This window comes from Anabrus simplex, chromosome 7 (genome assembly GCF_040414725.1).
Source record: "Anabrus simplex isolate iqAnaSimp1 chromosome 7, ASM4041472v1, whole genome shotgun sequence".
Taxonomy (NCBI): Eukaryota; Metazoa; Arthropoda; class Insecta; order Orthoptera; family Tettigoniidae; genus Anabrus; species Anabrus simplex.
In genome coordinates this window covers 130939373-130961385 of record NC_090271.1, presented here as the reverse complement: position 1 = coordinate 130961385, position 22013 = coordinate 130939373, and the positions used below count along the sequence as shown (strand labels likewise).

Sequence of the window (22013 nt, the reverse complement as noted above, 5' to 3'; positions counted from 1 at the left end):
TAAGGAACGCTTCACCAAAAGAGCTAAGAAGCTTGGGAAGATACAACCAGAGAGTTCGTAAGCTCAGAAAACCTTAAAATAGAGGAGTTCGTAAACTCAAAAACCTTACAATTTCGTAAAAGAAAAAACTCGTGCCCTCATCCCGAGTTGGTGCAGCTCTTTTCAGGCACATCCCCAATAGAGGCGAGCTGCATGTACCATTTCAACCTCATACAAGCCCTCCTGCCATCCTTAATTTTTTCTGGCTGTACCGCGAATCGAACCCGGCCCCTGAGGACGGCAGATAACACTAACCGTTACGCTACGGAGGCGGACTTTCTTTTCATAATAGTTAGTCATACATTCTGCCCCGTAGGTCTCATCATTTTACACTTGCAGAAAAGGCTACCCTGTACATTATTTGAGAAGGTAGGGTCAAAACAGAAATGAGAAAGAAGCCGTAGCTTCTGTTATAACTTTACATCAGACGGGTCGAACCCTAGATGCCAGTTTACAATAAATTTTACAAAACACCCATTATCGGGCCAGTAACCTACATTAAAATAGCAGTTGTCTGACACCACAGACACTTGAAGCAGACAGAGCATATTATTGCCAGAACTAACTAATTGCTGCCTTCGCTGTCCTCATCTTTGGCGGAACCACACTCAAAGGAGATTAAAAAGTCCGGAAGGAAACAGGGGCAGAAGACCCACGCTACACAGCCGCTAAAAAGAGAGTAGAAAAAAAGAAAAGTTACACTCAAAAGGCTGAGAACAAAATGACGATGGAGGCTGAAACGCCAAGCACTCCAAAGTTAAAGTTCAATCGATAAGGCGCGTTGACAAAGAGGCTAAGCCATGCTACCAGGTGACTAAGGGAAGAAAATATTAAAGGCCGAAAAGAGAATGATAAATTTATTAAAATAAGGAAACTTAGTCACCCAAAATGAAATTAAAAGAAGGGAAATGAGGGTAACCATTCGTGCGTCCTTACATTTTGACCAAATTCCCATTAGGGGAGAAATATTTATGTCCGAAGATTGGCTAAATAAACCGGACGACCTAACAGATTCATGCTAAAGAGAACGCTGGAATCTTCCCTAACTTCACACGTAGAGAGCTCACTTTTTAAAAATTCTTCCATACCTCGTTAAAGCCTCCTTCTCATGCCAGTCCACTAGCCCCCGCTCCCAGCAACTCCTCCAAGGAGATCTTTTAGTCACGTAGCACATTCAATAATCCACTGCAGCAAGACCCTTGGTTCAAAAAGTACACCTCTTTTATAAGGGACTGGCAGAGAGTTCCAGAAGGAATTAAGTAAAATCAATTTTGATAGGTTGATATGATTCTGATATCACTTGATATCACTGGTTGAACAATTTAATCACAGTGATGATAACTCCAGAAAACCAAATAAACACTTGAATGTTGATTAAGTATCCATTTCAAAATACAAACATTCTCGATGGTAGTTACAGTTTCTGAACACTAGGTCACTAGGTAGCACTAGAAAACTGATACTAGGGACATCTAGTCCCACAAATAAATCTCTGCAATACACGATAGTCAATTAGGTTCTGAATAGACAATATCACTGTAAGAATGCGGCGGCAGTTTTAAACAGATGAGGAGATGATGTGACACTAGTCACACTGTGAACGTTGTTATCAGAGTAACGACTAAGTATATGTTTATTATGCCCTTTTTTCAGTGAAGATTTCCACTTTTGCATTTAAGAATAAGTGAACTGATGCTTGTTGTTTAAAGGGACCTAACACCTAGATCATCGGCCCAATTAGTTAACTATTTATTCTAGTCTACACTTTAATGTGCTTTAGGAAAACTGGATTATGAAGGAAAACAAGAATGCTTGCAGTAAATAATTTTGTTTGCATTTTAGTTTGTTACGTATTGTAGTTTTACATCCGTTTTCTAACTGTGAGTTAGAGGTAATATATTCTGCAGGCTATAACATCTGTTCCTTTCATACCCTTCACAATTCAATTAATAAAGGAAACACGAATACCCGGTCTCAGAGACCGGCCACTCTAAACATGTTTAATTATTTTACCACCCTTCCGCCGGGTTAAGCTACATCGGGACCCGGACACCAAGCCCCGTAGATATTTTGTAGGTGGAGGTGGGAGGAGAGGAAAATGCTCTACTCCCGTCCATCATATCTATATCTATAGTGCAGATCATTCAAAACAGAAAGCACACACAGATTTCAGGCTAAAGGCTGTAGTTGGCTAGGAACGAACTCTCAACTCAAGGTTGATTAAAGTGGTCTCACAGTACTGTATCCTCTGCATTGTACTTACCCTTAACAATGAGAGTCATCTTCCAAGGCCATGCTTTCATTGTAGAGCAGATAATTGGATCATTACGCGTAAATCTGGGAACTCCTTTGTCACAACAATAAAACTGTCTACTGTACTATATTGTCTAGCTTATTATGAACACCAACATTATTAAAAGCAGTTATAAATATAAACGTGAGATGTTGTTCTACGTTGACAATTAGCGCTGAAATAAAATTGTTTAAATAACAAGACACCAGAATTCACCCGATGTCTGTTGTGCGGGGACGAAAACGAATTATTTTAACTTCATCCCCAATAATATACAAAAAATTTTATTTTTTAATTTTTTTTAATTTTTTTTCCCCTTGGTGTGGTTTAATTACGTGCTCACGTCCGTATTTTCGTATGATGGTCCGGCCATCCGCACGTGAAGTGAAGTATGATTGTTTTTGTTTTCAATATCGTTTACATTATTCGTCGCCTCCTTAAAGAGGAACACATAGAACTATTGAGAAGGCTGTGTTTTTATTATCTGGTTGGTATCAAGTACTATAAATTGAGTTGATACTGTATGGATGGCGACAAATGTACCTACCTTACTACGAGTATGCATCTTTCTGCTGCTAACGAATCCGCAATGCCGGTCGCAAAATACAGCCACTGGTCAGTGTGAAAAGAAGATATAGTATGGCTTGCTGATCAATTCTTTATAACGAAATGTGGGTGCAGTCATCTGAAAGTAAAAGTACCGTAATCCTGAATAATTTCAGAAAACGTGGATTGGAAACCCTTGCGATACATTCACAAAACGTGTTCGTACCAAAGCGCTGACCTCTGCCATTTCAAGATGGGCATTCTGCTGATGATGTCACTAAGCTTTGTGACTCGCTCTTATATCATTATCCCTCTTTCTATCCCCCCCCCCCACTTTTTTTCTTCTGTAAACCGAGCATACATCTTTGGGCTGTTCTTATTATTCCGTTCGATAAATTCATTCACTGTCAAAGTCTCACAGCCATAGGTTATTGCAGGGATTATCTACACACTGGTCATGAACTTGTTTCTTTAGATTTACCGGTATCCTTGACACATAAGCATAGAAAAATGAACAGTGCAAAAATTGTTTTGATGGACTATGTATCCGTATGTGTTTTGGGAGGTGTGTTCGGTCTTAAGGAAAATAATGAATAGGAAGAGCATGGTCAGATAGATGATATTGTTTCTTGCCTCTCGACATCTCAAATGACAACAATCAGTGTAATGTTATTTTTGATCTTTTTTTTAATAGTCGCTTTATGTCGCACGGACACAGATAGATCTTATGGCGACGATGGGGTAGAAAAGGGCTTTGAGTAGGAAGGAAACGGCCGTGGCCTTAATTAAGGTACAGCCTGGCGTGAAAATGGGAAACTATGGAAAACCATCTTCTGAGCTGCTGACAGTGGGGTTCGAACTCACAATCTCCCGAACACCTCATACTGGCCGCACTTAAGCGACTGAAGCTATTGAGCTCGGTTTTGATCAGTTTTATAGACTTAGGACATTGTAGACCACAGCATTTAGTTTTCTTTTGGTTTGGCAGTAATGGGGCATCGGGGGTCAAGGGAGTCTTTCGTTTCCACCTTCCTTCATGACCTTTATCTCGTATAAATTTTATTCGCGTTTTCCCTGTCTTGTCGATGGTCATTTAAATTATCTTCCTGGTCAATATGGGCTGATGATCATGCGTTTATACCTTATAAAAACCATCGCTTCGAAACGACTATAATCTTATAAATAAAATTGTAGGGGGGTCCGTTGTCTGTAATGTCATTTATTTCTCAAAATTTTGATATATTTATCCGTTTCAGGTCAATTCAAGTTCGTTTCACTAATATTTAGCTTTCATGTCTGCCTCTCTGTTTGTTCTACCATCACGGGTGAACGGCTGACAAGATCTGCACCAAACTTCATATTTAGAGTCTACTCATCCAGGAGCAGATTTTCATATGCATATTATATAAAATTCACCGAATAGACTGGAGGTTTATAGGAAGACCAGAAGAGTTATTTCGAATCTTCTCTTACTCTATTGATTATATCTCGACCAAACTCCATATTTAGAGTCCACTCATCCAGGAGCAGATTTCGATATGCATATCATTTAAAAATCACTGAATAGACTAGAAGCGTTGTTTTCAATTTTCTCCCACACTATTGATTATATCTCGACCAAACTCCATATTTACAGTCTTCTTATCCAGGAGCAGGAACATGTTTGTTTCTCCAACCCTTGTCCCGTTTCTCTACGGGGTCGGATATGAGGTAAGATGAATCTGTCGTAAGGAGTTTTATGACCGGATGCCCTTCCTGACGTCAACCTCATCTGAGGAGTTAATGAGATGACCGGGCGAGTTGGCCGTGTGGTTAGGGACGCGCAGCTGTGAGCTTGCATCCAAGAGATAGTGGGTTCGAGACCCGCTGTCGGCAGCCCTGAATGGTTTCCCATTTTCACACCAGAAAAATATTGAGGCTGTACCTTAATTAAGGCCACGGCCACTTCCTTCCCACTCCTAGGCTTCTCTATCCCATCGTCCTCATTAGACCTCTCTGTGTCGGCGCGATGTAAAACAAATTGTGAAAAAAAAAATGAAATAAATGACATGATGTATGATAGTAGGAAGGGATAAGGTGAAACCCTGCACCGGCACATAGCCTACTCCTGTCGAATAGCACCACGCAGTCTGCTCAAGGCTTAACATTCCCATCTAATGGACGAATCACCATCAACAGCGTCATATGCCCTCCCTCCATATGAACACTGCGGAGAGGTTTGGAATTTAATCCAGGCTTTTGGCACTCAATCTAGTGATTAGAAATTGTATACCACCACCTCCCCTGCCCTAACGGCCAACATTCTGATGGTGAACATTTTTTCAACCAACGGGACTCGAACTGGCTAAACACGGTGTTAGACCGTTTAGACTTCAGCGCCTTAACGATCATAGCCACCAGGCGGGCTAAGAAAACATGTAACAGTGTGGTACATTATTAACCGCTGTGCAAGTATACAAACAAACGTGCATGCGTTGTGTCGTATGTAATTTTTGGGAATTAGTTTGATGGCTGTTGCATTTGGTCAGTTAAATCAGGAACGGTTAATGCTGGTATTCGATGACGCTGGATTTGTCGTCCCATTACGTCCCATACGTGCTCAATGCGCGAAAGGTCTGGTGATCTCGCAGGCCAAGGCAACTGGTCGGCACTCTGTACAGCACGTTGGGTGACAGCAACGATATGAGGACGAGTGTTATCGTGTTGGAAAACACCCCTTTGAATACTGCAAACTAATGGCAGCACAAACGGTTCAATCAGTAGTCTGACGTACAAATCCACTGTCAAGATTCTTGGGATAACAACGAGAGTGCTCCTGCTGTCAAAGGAAATCGCTCCCCTGACCATAACTCCTGGTGTAAGTCCAGTGTGCCGTAGAGAGTTTGGTTCCAAGAACTCACCTGGCCTCCTTACCCACCTACGGCCATCAAGACAGAAACGGCTCCCATCTGAGAATACAACAGAGCTCCATTCCGTCTTCCAATGAGCTCCATCTTGGCACAACTGAAGTCGCAGACGACAGTGATTCGAAGTTAATAGCATGAATGCTATAGTACGTCTGGCTCGGAGTTGTCCCTCAAATAATCGATTTGTTACAATTTGCTGTGTCACTCTGGTTCCAAATGAAGTTCTAAATGGCTGTTGCAGATGCAGTACGATCTACAACACCCATGTGGGGAATACGACGGCATTGCCCATCCTACAGGAAATAGCTAGAAGCCATGCAGTTGTGAATGGATGCCTTCCTTTCTTGGATGTTCTAGTAAGAAAGAAACCGGACGGCTCCTTAGGGCACACCGTCTATCGTAAGCCTACCCACACAAATTGCTATCTCTATGCAGATTCTCACCACAATTCAGCACAAAACAGAGAATTCTCACGACCTTTGCCACGAGGGACAAACGAATTTATGAGCCATCAAATATCCAGGAGGAGAAGAACACACTCAAAGTCACGTTCAAGGGCAATGGTTACAACGATGTACAGATTCATAGAGCCCTGCATCCCAAAGGGAAGTCTCAGCAAAACTCACAGAATGAAGAATTTAAGGAAACTGCCTATCTTTCTTTCATCCACACTACCACAGATCGAATTGCTAAGGTCATCCGCAAGCACAATATAAAAACCGTGTTTGGCACCATCATCAAAATTGCTCACAGTTTAGGTAAAAGCAAGGACACTGTTACACCCTGCGGTGTGCGGTGAGGTATACATTGGTCAAACATGCCGGTCTATTGATACTCGTATAAACTAACACCAACGAAATATGTTTCAATAAGACAAGTCGGCAATAGCTGAACACAACCTATCAACGGGTCATGATGTCGTGTTCCAAGACGTTCGAGCTCTTACTCGCACTGAACACTACAGCTCTAGGATTATACAGGAAGCTGTGGAAATACGTAAAAGTCCTAATAATTTCAACACTGGCATTGACTCAATTAAGGCGTGGTTGCCAGCCATTCAGGATGTACGTAAGTAGATAGTTCTCTTCCCTATCCTTTCACTATTGCTATTTCGTTTCGGTGTTTTCCAATTTTGTGCTCTCATTACCAGATGGTTCACTCTAGGCTATGTACTATGGGTCATACTTTCATAACCTGTATACACCTTTTACTACTGTATTAGTCTTACTTCTTTTAATCCAGTGTCTTCAGCCTCGTCGTAGTAGACTACATCCTCCCCCCAGTCCCGCCTGACTCACACTCTCTTTTTGAATGCTACACACCTTTCTACCCTTCTTTAGCTCTATTCTGTCTTATCAATCTTCCGTTGCATTTAATTTATTTTTTCTACCATATTCGTCGCTGATTCATCTGATGGCCTTGCCGTTTACTTCACCAGGCACATAGAGTGAAACTACACACATCTTAATGGGAGCTAAGATTGCCTCCACAATCCATGAAATTAAATTTTGGTTTCCTTCTAGGAACCTTATTTTTATATAAAGGCCAAAGGCAGGCATTTATACAAGTGGAGGCAGGCACATGCTTCCCCTAGTGCACCGTCACTGCATTGTTCTACATAAGAGGCTTGCAGTGGTCTCTCAGCGGCGCAGTAGCCACCAGAGTCTTGCAAAGACCCAACTGATGAGCCCACTGCTACACTGGGGCGAAACGCTGGTAATTTCAGATTGAAGAAGACTAAAGAGCTTAAGTGTTTTTAACTATTATGATCATTTGAGTTTCAAAAGCGAAACCTGACACCGGTTTTTCTGTGTAAATAATCAACTTTAAAATTATGAACCACATTTGAGATAAATCACGTAATTCTTATCAACATAATTGTTTATTCACATCAAAAATCTTATTATGATGCAATTACCCTTTACGGTTTGTAATTTCCATGAATGATTTAGCAGTTAAGAGTCATTTTAGTGGAAACACAAGAACAGTTTAAATATCGCATGGGAAGACAGGAGCGAGCTAAGAGGCAGGTGGCCGGAAGGACCTTGGAAAGACGTCACACTGTTCTACGAACATGCATCAGGAGGAAAAATACCTAATTTCGACTGCAAGGAAATCTTATAAGGCCTATCGCCATAAATTGAAAACTGTTTTCGTGCGAAGCTGGGGTTGGTCACTGGTAGCTATAAAAGAGGGTTTCGGACTTTTTGGTCAACAAAAAACACGAAACAAAACAAAAATCCCTGGCACATCAGCCCTGATGGCCTTAGTACGACTAAGCGACCGCTGCTCAACCTGAACTTACGAGGTGGCACAAGGTCTGCGCCACGAATCCTCTCGACCCTTATTCTTGGCTTTTCTAGACCGTGGTCGCTCTCTCACTGTCAGATAGCTCCTCAATTGTTCTCACCTAGACTGAGTTGACCTCGAACCACTCCTCAGATCCAAGTTAAATTCCCTGATCTGGCTGAGAATCGAACCCGCGCCTTCCCAGTAAGAGACAGACTCGGCACCCCTAGCCCGCGGGGCCAGCTATCTTCGTTAACACCCTTAATAAATTTGCGTATGTGAAATCATCCTAATAATATTTTTGGGTCTTAAGTTGTGACACCCAGTACTTGTTCAGTTCGTTCTGGTGGGCAGCATTGAGGTTAGGTAGGGAAAGGTCAAGACAAATAGATTTAGAATACATGTATAATACAGTAGTAAGATGCATGGGGTCATCTCATGATAAGGTAGCAAGGAAAACTGCATGAATAGAATGGCATTAGTAGACGAATAAGTTGTAGCAGTTTTTTAAAATTAGGAAGGATTACAATATGAAAATAAAGACAATATAGAAATAAAAATAGGAATAGAAAAAATAGAGTTAGGGATTGGAATAATTTACCAAGGGAGATAGATGTTCAATAAATTTCCAAATTCTTTGCAATTATTTCAGAAAAGACTAGGAAACAAGGGATAGGGAATCTGCCACTTGGGCGACTGCCCTAAATGCAGATCAGTGGTGATTGATTGATTGATTGATTGATTGATTGATTGATTGATTGATTGATTGATTGATTGATTGATTGATTGATTGATTGATTGATTGATTGATTGATTGATTGATTGATTGATTGATCAAACTAGTCTATCGACTGATGACCCAAGCAACATATATATATACTAGCAAGATACCCGTGCTTCGCTACGGTATTATACTGAAATTTATAATTGAATGCTTATTGTTTTAGATGTATAATCCGCCAAAATTCGCGATCTGACTCGTTTTCTGCGAGAATCCACCAAAATTCCCGATCTGACTCGTTTTCTATTATTTTACAGCACGCTTCCTCCCATTTTTCAATCTTCCTTTCCAGCAATCGATTTCGTACTTCCCGGGCTAGGCTCAGGTATTCCTCCTGGTCAGTTGGGTCCGTAAATCTTTGCCATCTTTTCCTTTAATCATTTTTAATATGGATAAAATCCTTCAGGAGATCCGGCGTGGTGTCATATTGGGTGCCTTGGCGGCACTGAACCCGCGGCCGGACTGCATTCTTAGTCATTACCCGTCCAGGAGCCGTTACCAGCGCGGTCCGCACATTTGACGACGGTCCGGAACATTATTATTATTATTATTATTATTATTATTATTATTATTATTATTATTATTATTATTATTATTACTATTATGTGTTGCTGGAATGGCTGATGACAGGGAAAACCGGAGTATCCGGAGAAAAACCTGTCCCGCCTCCGTTTTGTCCAGCACGAATGTCACATGGAGTGACCGGGATTTGAACCACGGAACCCAGCTGTGAGAGGCCGGCGCGCTGCCGCCTGAGCAACGGAGGATCCTTATAAGTACATTAATAACAGTAAAATCAATTGGTCTCACCTCCTTCTACACCCCACCGCCGTTAAGTTTATTTACCGCCAACCCCCCCCCCCCAAAAAAAATAATTAAAAGAAGGCTTGTTTCTTTATGTTTAAGGGAGATTCCAAACACCAATGTTCACGTCTATTACCTTCAGTTTTGAGATATAAGTATCCCCATAAAAGTAATTTACTTTTTTCACTTCATTTCACACTACTCCCCCCCTAAGTGGACTTTCCCGCAAAAAATACTTGTTTCTTTAATAGTAAAGGATCTTCTAAATACCAATTATCACGACTCTAACTTCAGTTTTTGATTCATGTGTCCTCATGAAAGGAATTCAACTCCTTTACACTCCCGCCCTCCAAGATGGTTTCCCGCCCAAACCCCGTTTTTCTTTGTTTTTAAAGGAGATCCAAATGCGAATTTTCACGTCTGTAACAACTTTAGTTTTTATTAGATGTATGTATTCTCATACAATTAAGCCAATTAATTTTTCAATTCTTTCACCCCCCCCCCCCCACCGCTTCATAGGATTTTAAGAGAATACGTGTTTCTTTACTTTTAAAGCAGATTGAAAATATCAAATTTCACGTCTGTAACATCTTCATTTTTGATATATCAGTAGCCTAATTAAAAGACTTCAACACCATTTTCAGTCACTTTTACCCCCCCCCCCTCCGCCCAAGTGATATTTCCGAAAACTAAAAATACACGTTTCTTTATGTTTAATAGAGATAAAAAATACCATTTTTCACTTCTGTAACATGTTAAGTTTTTTTAGACATACTGTAAAAATTCTCATTTTAAAATTTCACCCCTTTTGAGTTCCCCTTAAGTGGAGTTTCCAAAAACAAATCACCTATGTTTCTTTACATTTACAGGAGATTCCAAACACCCACTTTTTACGTCTGTAACATTTTACGTTCCTGAGGTATTCTGTAGAAATTGTCTTTCAAAAAATTCACCCCAATTTGTCACTCCTGTTTAACCGCCATTAATTGGATTTTCCAAAAACTAAAAAATACGTGTTTCTTTATTTTTAAAGGAGATCCCATATGCAAATTTTCAGTTCTGTAATATCTTTCGTTTCGGACATATACGTATCCTCATTAAAGGAATGCAACCCATTTTTCACCCTTTTACACCCCTCCTATTGGGATATACAGGAAACAAAAAAATACGTGTTCCTTTATTTTTAGAGGATATTCTAACTACCAATTTTTACATCTGTAAATTTTAAAGTTTTAAGATTTTAAGATGTAGACACACTCATTTTAAAAATTTCACCCCCCTTTTCAACCCCCAATATTTGGATTTTCCAAAAACGAAAAAATACGCGTTTCTTTACTTTTAAAGTAGATCCCAATACCAATTTTCAGGTCTGTAATATCTTGGGTGGAGGGGGGGGGGGGTTAAAGTGACTGAAAATGGTGTTGAATGGTTAGCGACGGAATATCCAAAAATCCTCTCTTAGCGAGCACCTACATCTTAATATGAATATATCCCCAAAATTTCATTTCTTTATATCCAGTAGTTTTGCCTCGTTAAAGGCATTCAACCCATTATTCACCCTTTTACACCCTTCCTATTGGGATTTTCCGAAAACAAAAAATACGTGTTTCTTTATTTTTAAAGGAGATTCTAAATACCAATTTTCACATCTATAACCTTTAAAAGTTTTGAGATATAGATACACTCATTTTAAAATATTACCCCCTTTTTTTCACCCCCTTCCCTTAATTGGATTTTCCACAAACAAAAAAAATACGTGTTTCTTTATTTTTAAAGGAGATCCCAAACACCGATTTTCAGGTCTGTACTATCTTCAGTTTCTGAGATATAAGTAGCCTCATTAAAGGCATTCAACCCTTTTTCCACCGATTTTCACTCCTCCTATCGCGATTTTCCGAAAACAAAAAAATACGTGTTTCTTTATTTTTAATGAAGATACTAAATACCAGTTTTTACATCTGCAAACTTTAAAAGTTTGGAGATATAGATTCACTCATTTTAAAAATTCACCCCCTTTTCACCCTCCCATTCATTGGATTTTCCAAAAACAAAAAAATACGTATTTCTTTATTTTTAAAAGAGATCAAAAGTACCAATTTTCATGTCTGTAATATCTTCAGTTTCTGAGATATAAGTACCGGTATCCTGATTGAAGGCATTCAACCCATTTTTCCCCATTTTCACCCTTTTTCACCCCTCCTATTGGGGTTTTCAGAAAACAAAAAAATACGTGTACCCTTACTTTAAAAGAAGATTCTAAATACCAATTTTTACATCTGTAAACTTTTAAAGTTTTGAGATATAGATACACTCTTTTTAAAATTTCAACCCCCTTTTCACCCCCTTAGCGACGGAATATCCAAAAATCCTCTCTTAGCGAGCACCTACATCTTAATATGAATATATCCCCAAAATTTCATTTCTTTATATCCAGTAGTTTTGGTTCGGCGATGATGAATCAGTCAGTCAGTCAGTCAGTCAGGACAAGTTATTTTATATATATAGATATTGAAGTCTGTACTGCTGTGTGTGTTTGTAATTGATCGGGGCTAAGTTTGAGAAGGTACCGATCTAACATTTGTGTAGACGTAGGCTTATTATCGAGGCATCGCCTGAAGTTGAAGTGGAAAATCACGTAAGTCCACTTCTTGGGTAATACTGTCTCAGCTCTCAAATCAGTCTCAATTTTGTGACAGAGCCGGTAATCGACTTGGCCCCCTAGGCGAAATTTCCGCTATGTAAAGTTCCAGACCGTGGAGCGGGATGTAAAATTATATCCTTTATTTAAAAGGAAATGACTACTCGACATCTTTGAAAATCGTATAAATGTATTATTATTATTATTATTATTATTATTATTATTATTATTATTATTATTATTATTATTATTATTATTATTATATTGCCTCCTACTGTAGTGAATGGAGTGTCTGGATTTTACTCGGTCTCAGATTTGTGAGGACAATTGATATGCTATCGGATCCTACAGCTGTACCACCTTTCCCGTAAACAGGTAATATACCGGGCGAGTTGGCCGTGCGCGTAGAGGCGCGCGGCTGTGAGCTTGCATCCGGGAGATAGTAGGTTCGAATCCCACTATCGGCAGCCCTGAAGATGGTTTTCCGTGGTTTCCCATTTTCATACCAGGCAAATGCTGGGGCTGTACCTTAATTAAGGCCACGGCCGCTTCCTTCCAACTCCTAGGCCTTTCCTATCCCATCGTCGCCATAAGACCTATCTGTGTCGGTGCGACGTAAAGCCCCTAGCAAAAAATAAAAACAGGTAATAATGGCGATGATATTCATCGTATTGATAACACAACATCTATTACTGCAACAAGACACCCGTAAGTTGGCAAGTCAAGATCCCACCAAGGTTCCAGTGCCAATTGTTCTGTATTGTATTAAAGTTATTACTTTCAGGACTTGCTACTGTTTACTTAATTTGGTATTGTTACACACTCTACGTTTCTTACTTCCTTCACTAACGAGAGATTTGTCAGTTCTGACACGAGGTACTGCTCTTCGCTGTTACGTCATGGGTCCAGGAGAATAAAAAGGGAGTTCATGCTTTGCCACTGTCAGTTGTTACAGACCACAACGATGGATGCTACACGGTGAGTACCTCGCTCTTTTTCTTCTTTCGAAGAATATATTATATAATATACGATCTTGATTAAATATGTAATTGTATCAGTGGCGTATGTAGTATTTCGTCAGGAGCAGGGGTTCATTTTAAGACCGGTTATTCAAATGCAATTTAGCGGTATTTTAAATACCTTTTCTACTGTAATTACTACTGCTGTTGCTATGAACTACTAGGTCTAAAGCGCACCAATAAAAATATTAAAAATACATTGCTGGAATAAATGAGAATATGAAACTCACTCTCGATATTGAAGATAATATGATGCTGAATTCACACTATGAAGATTTCCTATATATTGCTCCAGCCTATTCCTGTGTTGACAATAGCGGTTTACAACAACGTCCGGTACTTAATGAAATAGGCTACACTGTGTGCAGGTCCACACTGTTGCCATGAAACCCAAACGGGGGCGTTTCTTCATTAGTTCATTCCAAACATTTCCTGAATGCCTATGCATGATATAGAGTGCCAATTCTTTTAATTTTGTATTTGCAGTGGAATTCTGAAAATATATATTAAATAATGTAATACTGAAAAGATCCATTAAAGCAAGGATATTTCAGATGTTCAAGATGGCAAGGGGTAGGGGAGGGGTAAAACCGATCAACAACCCTCATCCTAAGCTAGCCTACGCCACTGAATTTTATCGTACTATCGTGTCGTATTAAGATATTGGCATATCTTTAGACATCAGTCTGTTTACATATGAGAGTAGAAAATGTGTATTAGCCTTACCGAGCGACTTAGCTGCGCGGTTCGGTTTACGTAGCTGTGAGCTTGCATTCAGAAAGTGCCCGAGGACTTGTTCGGCTCACCAGGTGTAAGTTTTCTATTTAACGACCATGGGTGATCTGCGTGTCCTGTTTTGAGGTGATGATGATGATGATGACGATGAAGTAGAGAAAGGGTGAAATCTGGTGTCACCGGGCGAGTTGGCCGTGCGGTTAAGGGCGCGCAGCTGTGAGCTCGGATCCGGGAGATAGTGGGTTCGAATCCCACCGTCAGCAGCCCTGAAGATGGTTTTCCGTGGTTTCCCTTAAGAAAGGCCACGGCCGCTTCCTTCCCATTCCTAGGCCTTTCCTGTCCCATCGTCGCCATAAGATATATCGGTGTCGATGCGACGTAAAGCAAATAGAAAAAATACCTGGTGTCGACACATAGCCTACTCCTGTCGAATAACACGAATAGGTCTGATCATGGACATGTTGTGGGTTCAAATCTCACCATTGGCAGCCTTGATGAAGGTATTCCGTGGTTTCCCATTTTCATACCAGGCAAATTCTGGGACTGTAGCTCAGTTAAGACCACGATCACTACCTCTCCTTTCCCATCCTTGCATCACCGAAAATCTTCGGTGTGTTAGTGTGACGTTAAACCACTAGCGAAAAAGTAAATAATTAAAAAACTGTGTAGTTGCCATGCAACTGTGACTTTTATAATAGTGTAACTGAATGTACTGCTTTCTCATTACTTCAGTACTATGCCAGTAATATCATATAATATGCTGAGCAAATGGCTGTGCGCTTTGGTTCAAGTAGCTGTCAGCTTGCATTCGGGAGATAGTGGGTTCGAACCCCACTGTCGGCAGCCCTGAAGATGGTTTTCCGTGGTTTCCCATTCTCACACCAGGCAAATGCTGGGGCTGTGCCTTAATATTTTTTTGCTAGTTGCTTTACGTTGCACCGACACAGATAGGTCTTGTGGCGACGATGGGACCGGAAAGGGCTAGGAGTGGGAAGGAAGCGGCCGTGGCCTTAATTAAGGTACAGCCCCAGCATCTGCCTGGTGTGAAAATAGGAAACCACGGAAAACCATTTTCAGGGCTGCCGACAGTGGGGTTCAAACCTACTATCTCCCGAATACTGGATACTGGCCGCACTTAAGCGACTGCAGCTATAGAGCTTGGTACGCCTTAATATTAAGGCCACGGTTGCTTCCTTCCCACTCCTAGCGCTTTCCTATCCCATCGTCTAAGGTCTACCTGTGTCGGTGCGACGTAAAGCAGATTGTAAAAAAGAAAACATCATGCAATAAGTGTTTACATTAAGGTCCGCCTCTGTGATGTAGTAGTCAGTGTGATTAGCTGCTGCCCCTAGAGCACAGTGGGTAATTTCTAGCATCCAGCCGGCCAAAAATAAGATTTTCAACCCTTGTCTTTGTTCCGCATTTTCTATGAGTCGTGTTTATAAGACTCTTGGTTACAGTAATTAAGTATTGAAAAGTCGCGCTGTCTGATTATCTAATCTCACCGAAGACCTAAAGTGGCTCTCCTCCGTTAGGACATCGTATTCTGGCGAGGCGAGCGTGCAGTTATTATTATGTGAGGGCTCAGTAAAGACGTCAGAACTAAATATTTCTTTAGCTTGAAATGTGATTACATTAGATGAAGGTATGTATTTTATATAGCATGTAGCATTTTCTGAAAATTAATATATTTTTGTCCGGAATGTGCACTTAAAATTCAGGTACAGGGGTGTCCAAGAGCTATCTAATCATACAAATTTGAGCTGACTTTCAAAATGGATTGCCTTTGATTTCTGCAATGAAAGTATTTGGAGGAGTTATCTATACTTTAATGAATAGAAAACTGTGACTTTTTGCTGCAACCAGGCGCGACCATGAGAGTAATTATTTTTTTTTTCTAAAGCCATGTACTCTGTAACCCGGAGGTCGGTTTTCGAGCTGTTGAGGAACAGCAGGGAATATAAGCGGAACGATGATATTGCGAATGTTGTAATTGAACGTATAGGCTTTGAGGATTGTTCCGAGGATATATCCAACTCAATAAGGAAGGCTGTCAGTATTTTGTGTGCTAAAATTTGATCACGCTGGACAAAATATAGTAGAAAAAGGGACAAATTGCTGAAGTTCAATAAAAGTTGGTTTGACCAAAGAATCAGCCTTGCAGAAGGACGTGCATCACAGCAATGTCAGGATGAGCCTGCCAGTACTATAGCTCATTCCATATTAAGAAAACAGTATTGCTCTTATGACAACAAATTATTTTTATGAACTAAAGGGGACGCGGGTTTTGCAGGGGCCACGTTTGGTTTGTACAGAATGAGAGGAAAACTATGGCACATAAGAAACCTCAGCACTGAAATATAAGGCAAATTGAGGGAGAAAATAGACAAATAATTTTATGGGCTCGAGGAACGGGGGATGTATTTAATTGCATTTAATAAATGTATCCGTACAATAAAAGCTAGAAAAAAGACGCAATAAACAAATACTGCAGATGACTATAAAAGATCACAGTATTAATGTTAAAGAAAGAAATCGTACACGTAGGCTTATCTTATAACTCACACTCAACACAATACAATTACGCACTGATTTAAAGCCTAAAATACACACGCAATAAATATATATTGTAGATGACTTCACTACAAAAGTGAGGTGCCAGCGGTTCACAGAGCGGTTGAACATGAGCTACACTTCACTGTGGTGGATGGAAAAGTCTGCAGTGCATTGTCTTCCTATCAGTCTTCCCAAAGGTGCTATATATGAGGCGCGTCCCTTAAAAGGATGACTAATATTCCTGAAGTAACTGAAATAGTAATTAACCCAACAACGCTTAAGTTTGGGTTATGACCACATAATGCATGGATTCGATGTTTCGAATGCCTTTTAGATAGAGCGGACAGACTTGATGTGGCAAATAAGAGATGCCGAGGAGAAGAAACTGGTTGAGGAAAGAAGACTATACAGGTTCGGTTCAGGGAGGAAACGGGTCTATTTGTTGATATCCGAAGCAATGATGGAAGCCGCTAGAAGATTGTTCAGAGAGGCTTCCACTTCTGCGGATATTACTAGAGTAGATCTAAATTTAATAACCCATCTACGTGTCATCTTAGAAACACTTTCGTGTGGGTATGCCATTGATAAAGTGACATTTGGAATGTACGCAAAGGAAACTATACAATTGTACTTACAAAAATACAAATCGTACTATATGCCTGTAACTTTGCACAAACTCTTGGTTCATGGAGAGGAGGTAACTAGGTACTGTGTTATACCTATTGGACAACTCTCCGTGGAAGCCCATGAGACCAGGAATAAAGATAACAGGAAACCTTTCAGAAAGGACACAAATACTGACCGTTTCCATAGGCTGCTTATATCATCGGACCCTTACATTACCAGATTAAGGAAATCAGGGAGGAGAAAAGATAATTTCGCTTTCACGAGAAGTCCGAGTCTCCTGTATCTGGTTCTGCCGAAGGAGATAATGGCAGTGAAGTTAGCGATTCTGGTGTAACTGCATCTAATGACTAAGTACATGTATTCCTACATCTGTTTTTAAACACTCTAGACAGCATGTCCCACTATTAACATCTATTTAACTTCTTAAAGCTATAACGAAAAATGATTAAAATTACAAAGATTACTAATTCTATTCCTAGCGTAGTAAATTGTTCTTTGTACTTGATCGACCACACACTTAATTATCTCCAATAATAGCAGTTACATACCAAGTTTTATGTAAATCGGTCCATTAGTTTCCAAGATACGATTTTTGGCCGGCTAGATTCCTGAAATTACGCACTGTGCAGAGGTCCGGGTTAGATTCCTAGCTCTGCCACAAAATTTGAAATGTGGTACGTGGACTGGAACGGGGTCCGCTCAGCCTCGGAAGATCAGCTGATTAGAGGGGGTTTGATTCCCACCTCAGCCATCCTCGAAGTGGTTTTCTGTGGTTTCCCACTTCTTCTCCAAGCAAATGCCGGGTTTCCCCTAACTTAAGGCCATGGACGCTTCCTTTCTTCTTCCTTGTTTATCCCTTCCAATCTTCCCATCCCCCACAAGACCCGTGTTCAGCAAAGCAAGTGAGGCCATCTGGTCCTCCTCTCCAGTCGTATCCCCGACAAAATGTCTCACGCTCCAGGACAGTATATTAAGGATAGCTACTATCAAAAATTCGAACCTAGAATCTTCGAACAATGCAGATTTCCGTTTATATCGAGGACTGCGTGTCGAATGCGTGGTCATTTTTAAACGTGAAAATACAATGTTGTTGGCTGAAGAAAGGGAAGGCTACAGAGCGGTCTAGAAAAGGCGTAAGTTGACCACGGAAGACTGAACAGAAAGAGAGAAGGAAATATTAAAAAGAAAGACACCCAACAAGATTTTTTTTTTTTTGCTATTGGCTTTACGTCGCACCGACACAGATATGTCTTACGGCGACGATGGGACAGCAAAGGGCTAGGACTGGGAAGGAAGCGGCCGTGGCCGGTACAGCTCCAGCATTTGCCTGGTGTGAAAATGGGAAACCACGGAAAACCATCTTCAGGGCTGCCGACAGTGGGGTTCGAACCCACTATCTCCCGAATACTGGATACTAGCCGCACTTAAGCGACTGCAGCTATCGAGCTCGGTCACCCGACAAGAAAAGCATTCGTTATCATTATCTCAACTATTAGTTCGTTGAAGTCCTAGCAGAAAGATATTATTAAATTAACTTATTTAGCGTACGGCTTTTAGGGCCGGGAATGTCCGAGGACATGTTCAGCTCACCTGGTTCTGTTTGACGCCCGTGGGCGGTTTGCACGCCTGAGTGTGAAATGATGACATTAGAGGCAGAGAGAAGGTGAAACCTGGTGTCGGCATATAGCCTACTAACACCAAGGGGTCTTTTTCTGCTAGTTGCTTTACGTCGCACCGACACAGATAGGTCTTATGGCGACGATGGGACAGGAAAGGCCTAGGAATGGGAAGGAAGTGGCCGTGGCCTTAATTAAGGTACAGCCCCAGCATTTTCTTGGTGTGAAAACGGGAAACGACGGAAAACCATTTTCAGGGCTGCCGAAAGTGAGGTTCGAACCCACTATCTCCTGGATGCGAGCTCACAGCTGCGCGCTCCTAACCGCACGGCCAACTCGCCCGGTACCAAGGGGTCTACTCAAGGCTTAACGTCACCACCCGACGGACGAATCACCATTAACAGCGTCATATGCCCTCAGTCCATAAACACTGTGGAGAGGTTTGTAATTGAATCCGAGGATTTGACACGCAATCTAGTGATTACAAATTATATACCACCACCTGTTTTACTCTGCCGGCCAACATTCTGATGGCGCATATTCGTCCAACAACTAATTAACTATTATCAATAGTATTACATTTCCCGGCTCCTTGGCTAAATGGTAAGCGTAGTGGCTTAGGGTCCCGTGTTCAATTCCCTGCCAGGCGGGGTATTTTCACTGTGTATAGTTAATTTCTCTAGCTTGGAGGCTGGGTGTTTGTGATCGCCTTACTACACATCTTCATTTTTACAACATATCACACTACGAACCACCGCGGAAACACGCCCCCTGTGGATGGTGGCGGTAGAATAGCATCCACGGTGTCACCTGCCTGTCATAAGAGGCGACTGAAAGGGCACCACGGGGTCTTTTGGGAGCGTGGGTTGGTGAACACGGGGCCCTGAGCTGAGTCCTGGCATTGCTTCTATTTACTTGTGGCATGCTCCTCACTTTCATCTTTCCATTACTATCTACTTTTCCGATCCTGACGGTATTAGGTCTCCGAATCATAGGAAGTCTTTCATTTTCATTCCTTTCGTAGCCCTTGTCTTGCTTTGGCCGATACCTTCAATTTTCGAAGTGTCGGACCCCTTCCATGTTTCCCTCTGATTTGTGTTAATGGTTAATGGTTGTACTTCCTCTTAAAACAATAATCACCACCACCACAGAAACACGCGATAATGAATACCGTAAAGGTATCCGGAAGTAAAACTGGGCTAAATCCATGCAAATAGTCGATCCCAGGTAACTGGAAAAAGGCCAGGAAGAAGTATGAGTCTTACAATATGAAATTAAAAGGAGAAAGTGTTCTATCATACTACAGAAGGCAAAGTGCTGTGGGTGGGACATTTATATATGCCGAGATTTGGCTTTATAAATACGCTGTAATTCACTACAATTGAAGTTAGAACAGTATTATAGGTTGCTGTTACAATATATACAAATAAAATAACATGTCCTGACTGACTGACTGACTGACTGACTGACTGACTGACTGACTGACTGACTGACTGATTCATCATCACCGAGCCAAAACTACTGGACATAAAGAAATGAAATTTTGAGAATACATTTATATTATAATGTATGTGCTCATTAAGGGAGGTTTTTTGGATATTCCGTCGCTAAAGGGGTGAAAAGGGGGGTGAATTTTTAAAATGCCTATATCTCAAAAACTTAACAGCTTAAAGACGTGAAAAATGGTATTGTGAATCTCTTTTAAAAATAAGGAAACACCTACTTTTTTTTCCCGAAAATTCTCTTACGGGGGGTGAAGAAAGGTGAAAATGGGGATTTTATGAGGCTACTTTTGTCTCAAAAACTGAAGATGTTACAGTCATGAAAATTGGTATTTGGAATCTTTAAAAACAAAGGAACACGTATTTTTTGTTTTTGGAAAATCTACTTAAGACAAAAGGGGGTGAATTTTTAAAATGAGTATATCTACAGTGAATTTTAAAAACTTTTACAGACGTTAAAATTGGTATGTTTAATCTCTTTTAAAAATGAAGTAACACGTTTTTTCCGGAAAAAATACTGAAGTGGGAATGACTGAAAAAGGGGGTTGAATTATTTTTATTAGGATACGGGTATCTACAAAACTGTCCGACTCGTTGGCTAAATGGTCATCGTACTGGCCTTCGGTTCATAGGGTCCCGGGTTCGATTCTCGGCCAGGTTAATCGCTTCTGATTAATTCTTCTGGCTCGGGTACTGGGTGTATGTGTCCGTCCCAACACTCTCATCATCATATTCAGACAACACATCACACTACCAACCACCACAGAAACATGCAATAGTGATTACATCCTCCATATAGGGTTGGCGTCAGGAAGGGCATCCGACCGCAAAACAGGACCAAATCCACATGTGCGACACAGTTCGCACCCGCGACCCCACAGGTGTGGGAAAAAGCGCTAGGAAAAAAAGAAGATGACTGGTATCTCCAAAACTGAAGATATTACAGGCGTGAAAATTGGTATTTGGAATCTTCCTTAAAAAAAAAAAAAAGTTTTGTTTCGGCAAATCCACTTAAGGGTGGGTGAAAAGAAATGAAGGAAGTGTTGAATCCTTTTTTATGACAGTATTTATATATATCAAATACTAAAGATATTACAGACGTGAAAAGTGGTATTTGTAATCTCCTGCAAAATTACAATGTGCCTATATACAGTATATGTCAAAAAAAAAAAAAATATATTCAGACGTGAAAATTGGTATCTTTAATCGTTTAAAATAAAGTAACACTTATTTTTTGTTTCGGAAAAAAGACTTAAGGGGTGGGGTTTGTAAAAAGGACTGAATAAGGGGTTGAATTACTTTTATTAGGATACTTATGTCTCAAAAACTGAATATGTTACAGACGTTAAAATTTGAACTTAATGTATAATCACTTCGAAGAGTTTCACTAAATTGGTATTACCGAGATGGTATCCTGAGACCGTTTATTGTCAGAAGATTTTCTTTAACGTTTTACATTTGGTAATTTTACAAAATATATATCTTCTTTGCTGTAATCAAGCCCTTTACACTTACCCTATCTTGTTTATTGCTTGAAGCATTCTTACACTACTACTGTTAATACTACAAATGTTTTCATTCCTCCCCTGAAGGGAGGTGACGCCGTCTCTCAGGCCAGCAGATTTGTATCGGAGGAGGAAATGTGTGGATAAGGTGAGAGGG

General features: G+C 40.6%; 1 protein-coding gene across 1 annotated transcript in view; it reads left to right on the top strand.

Moving 5' to 3' along the window:
* Nucleotides 1-13260: 13260 nt before the first annotated feature.
* The window catches only part of LOC136877740 (uncharacterized), a 198367-nt gene continuing 189614 nt past the window's right edge, over nt 13261-22013 (top strand). Inside the window, exon 1 of the mRNA XM_068228622.1 lies at nt 13261-13274. Within this exon, the coding sequence (XP_068084723.1) occupies nt 13261-13274 (14 nt within the window). The remainder of the gene's footprint in view (nt 13275-22013) is intronic.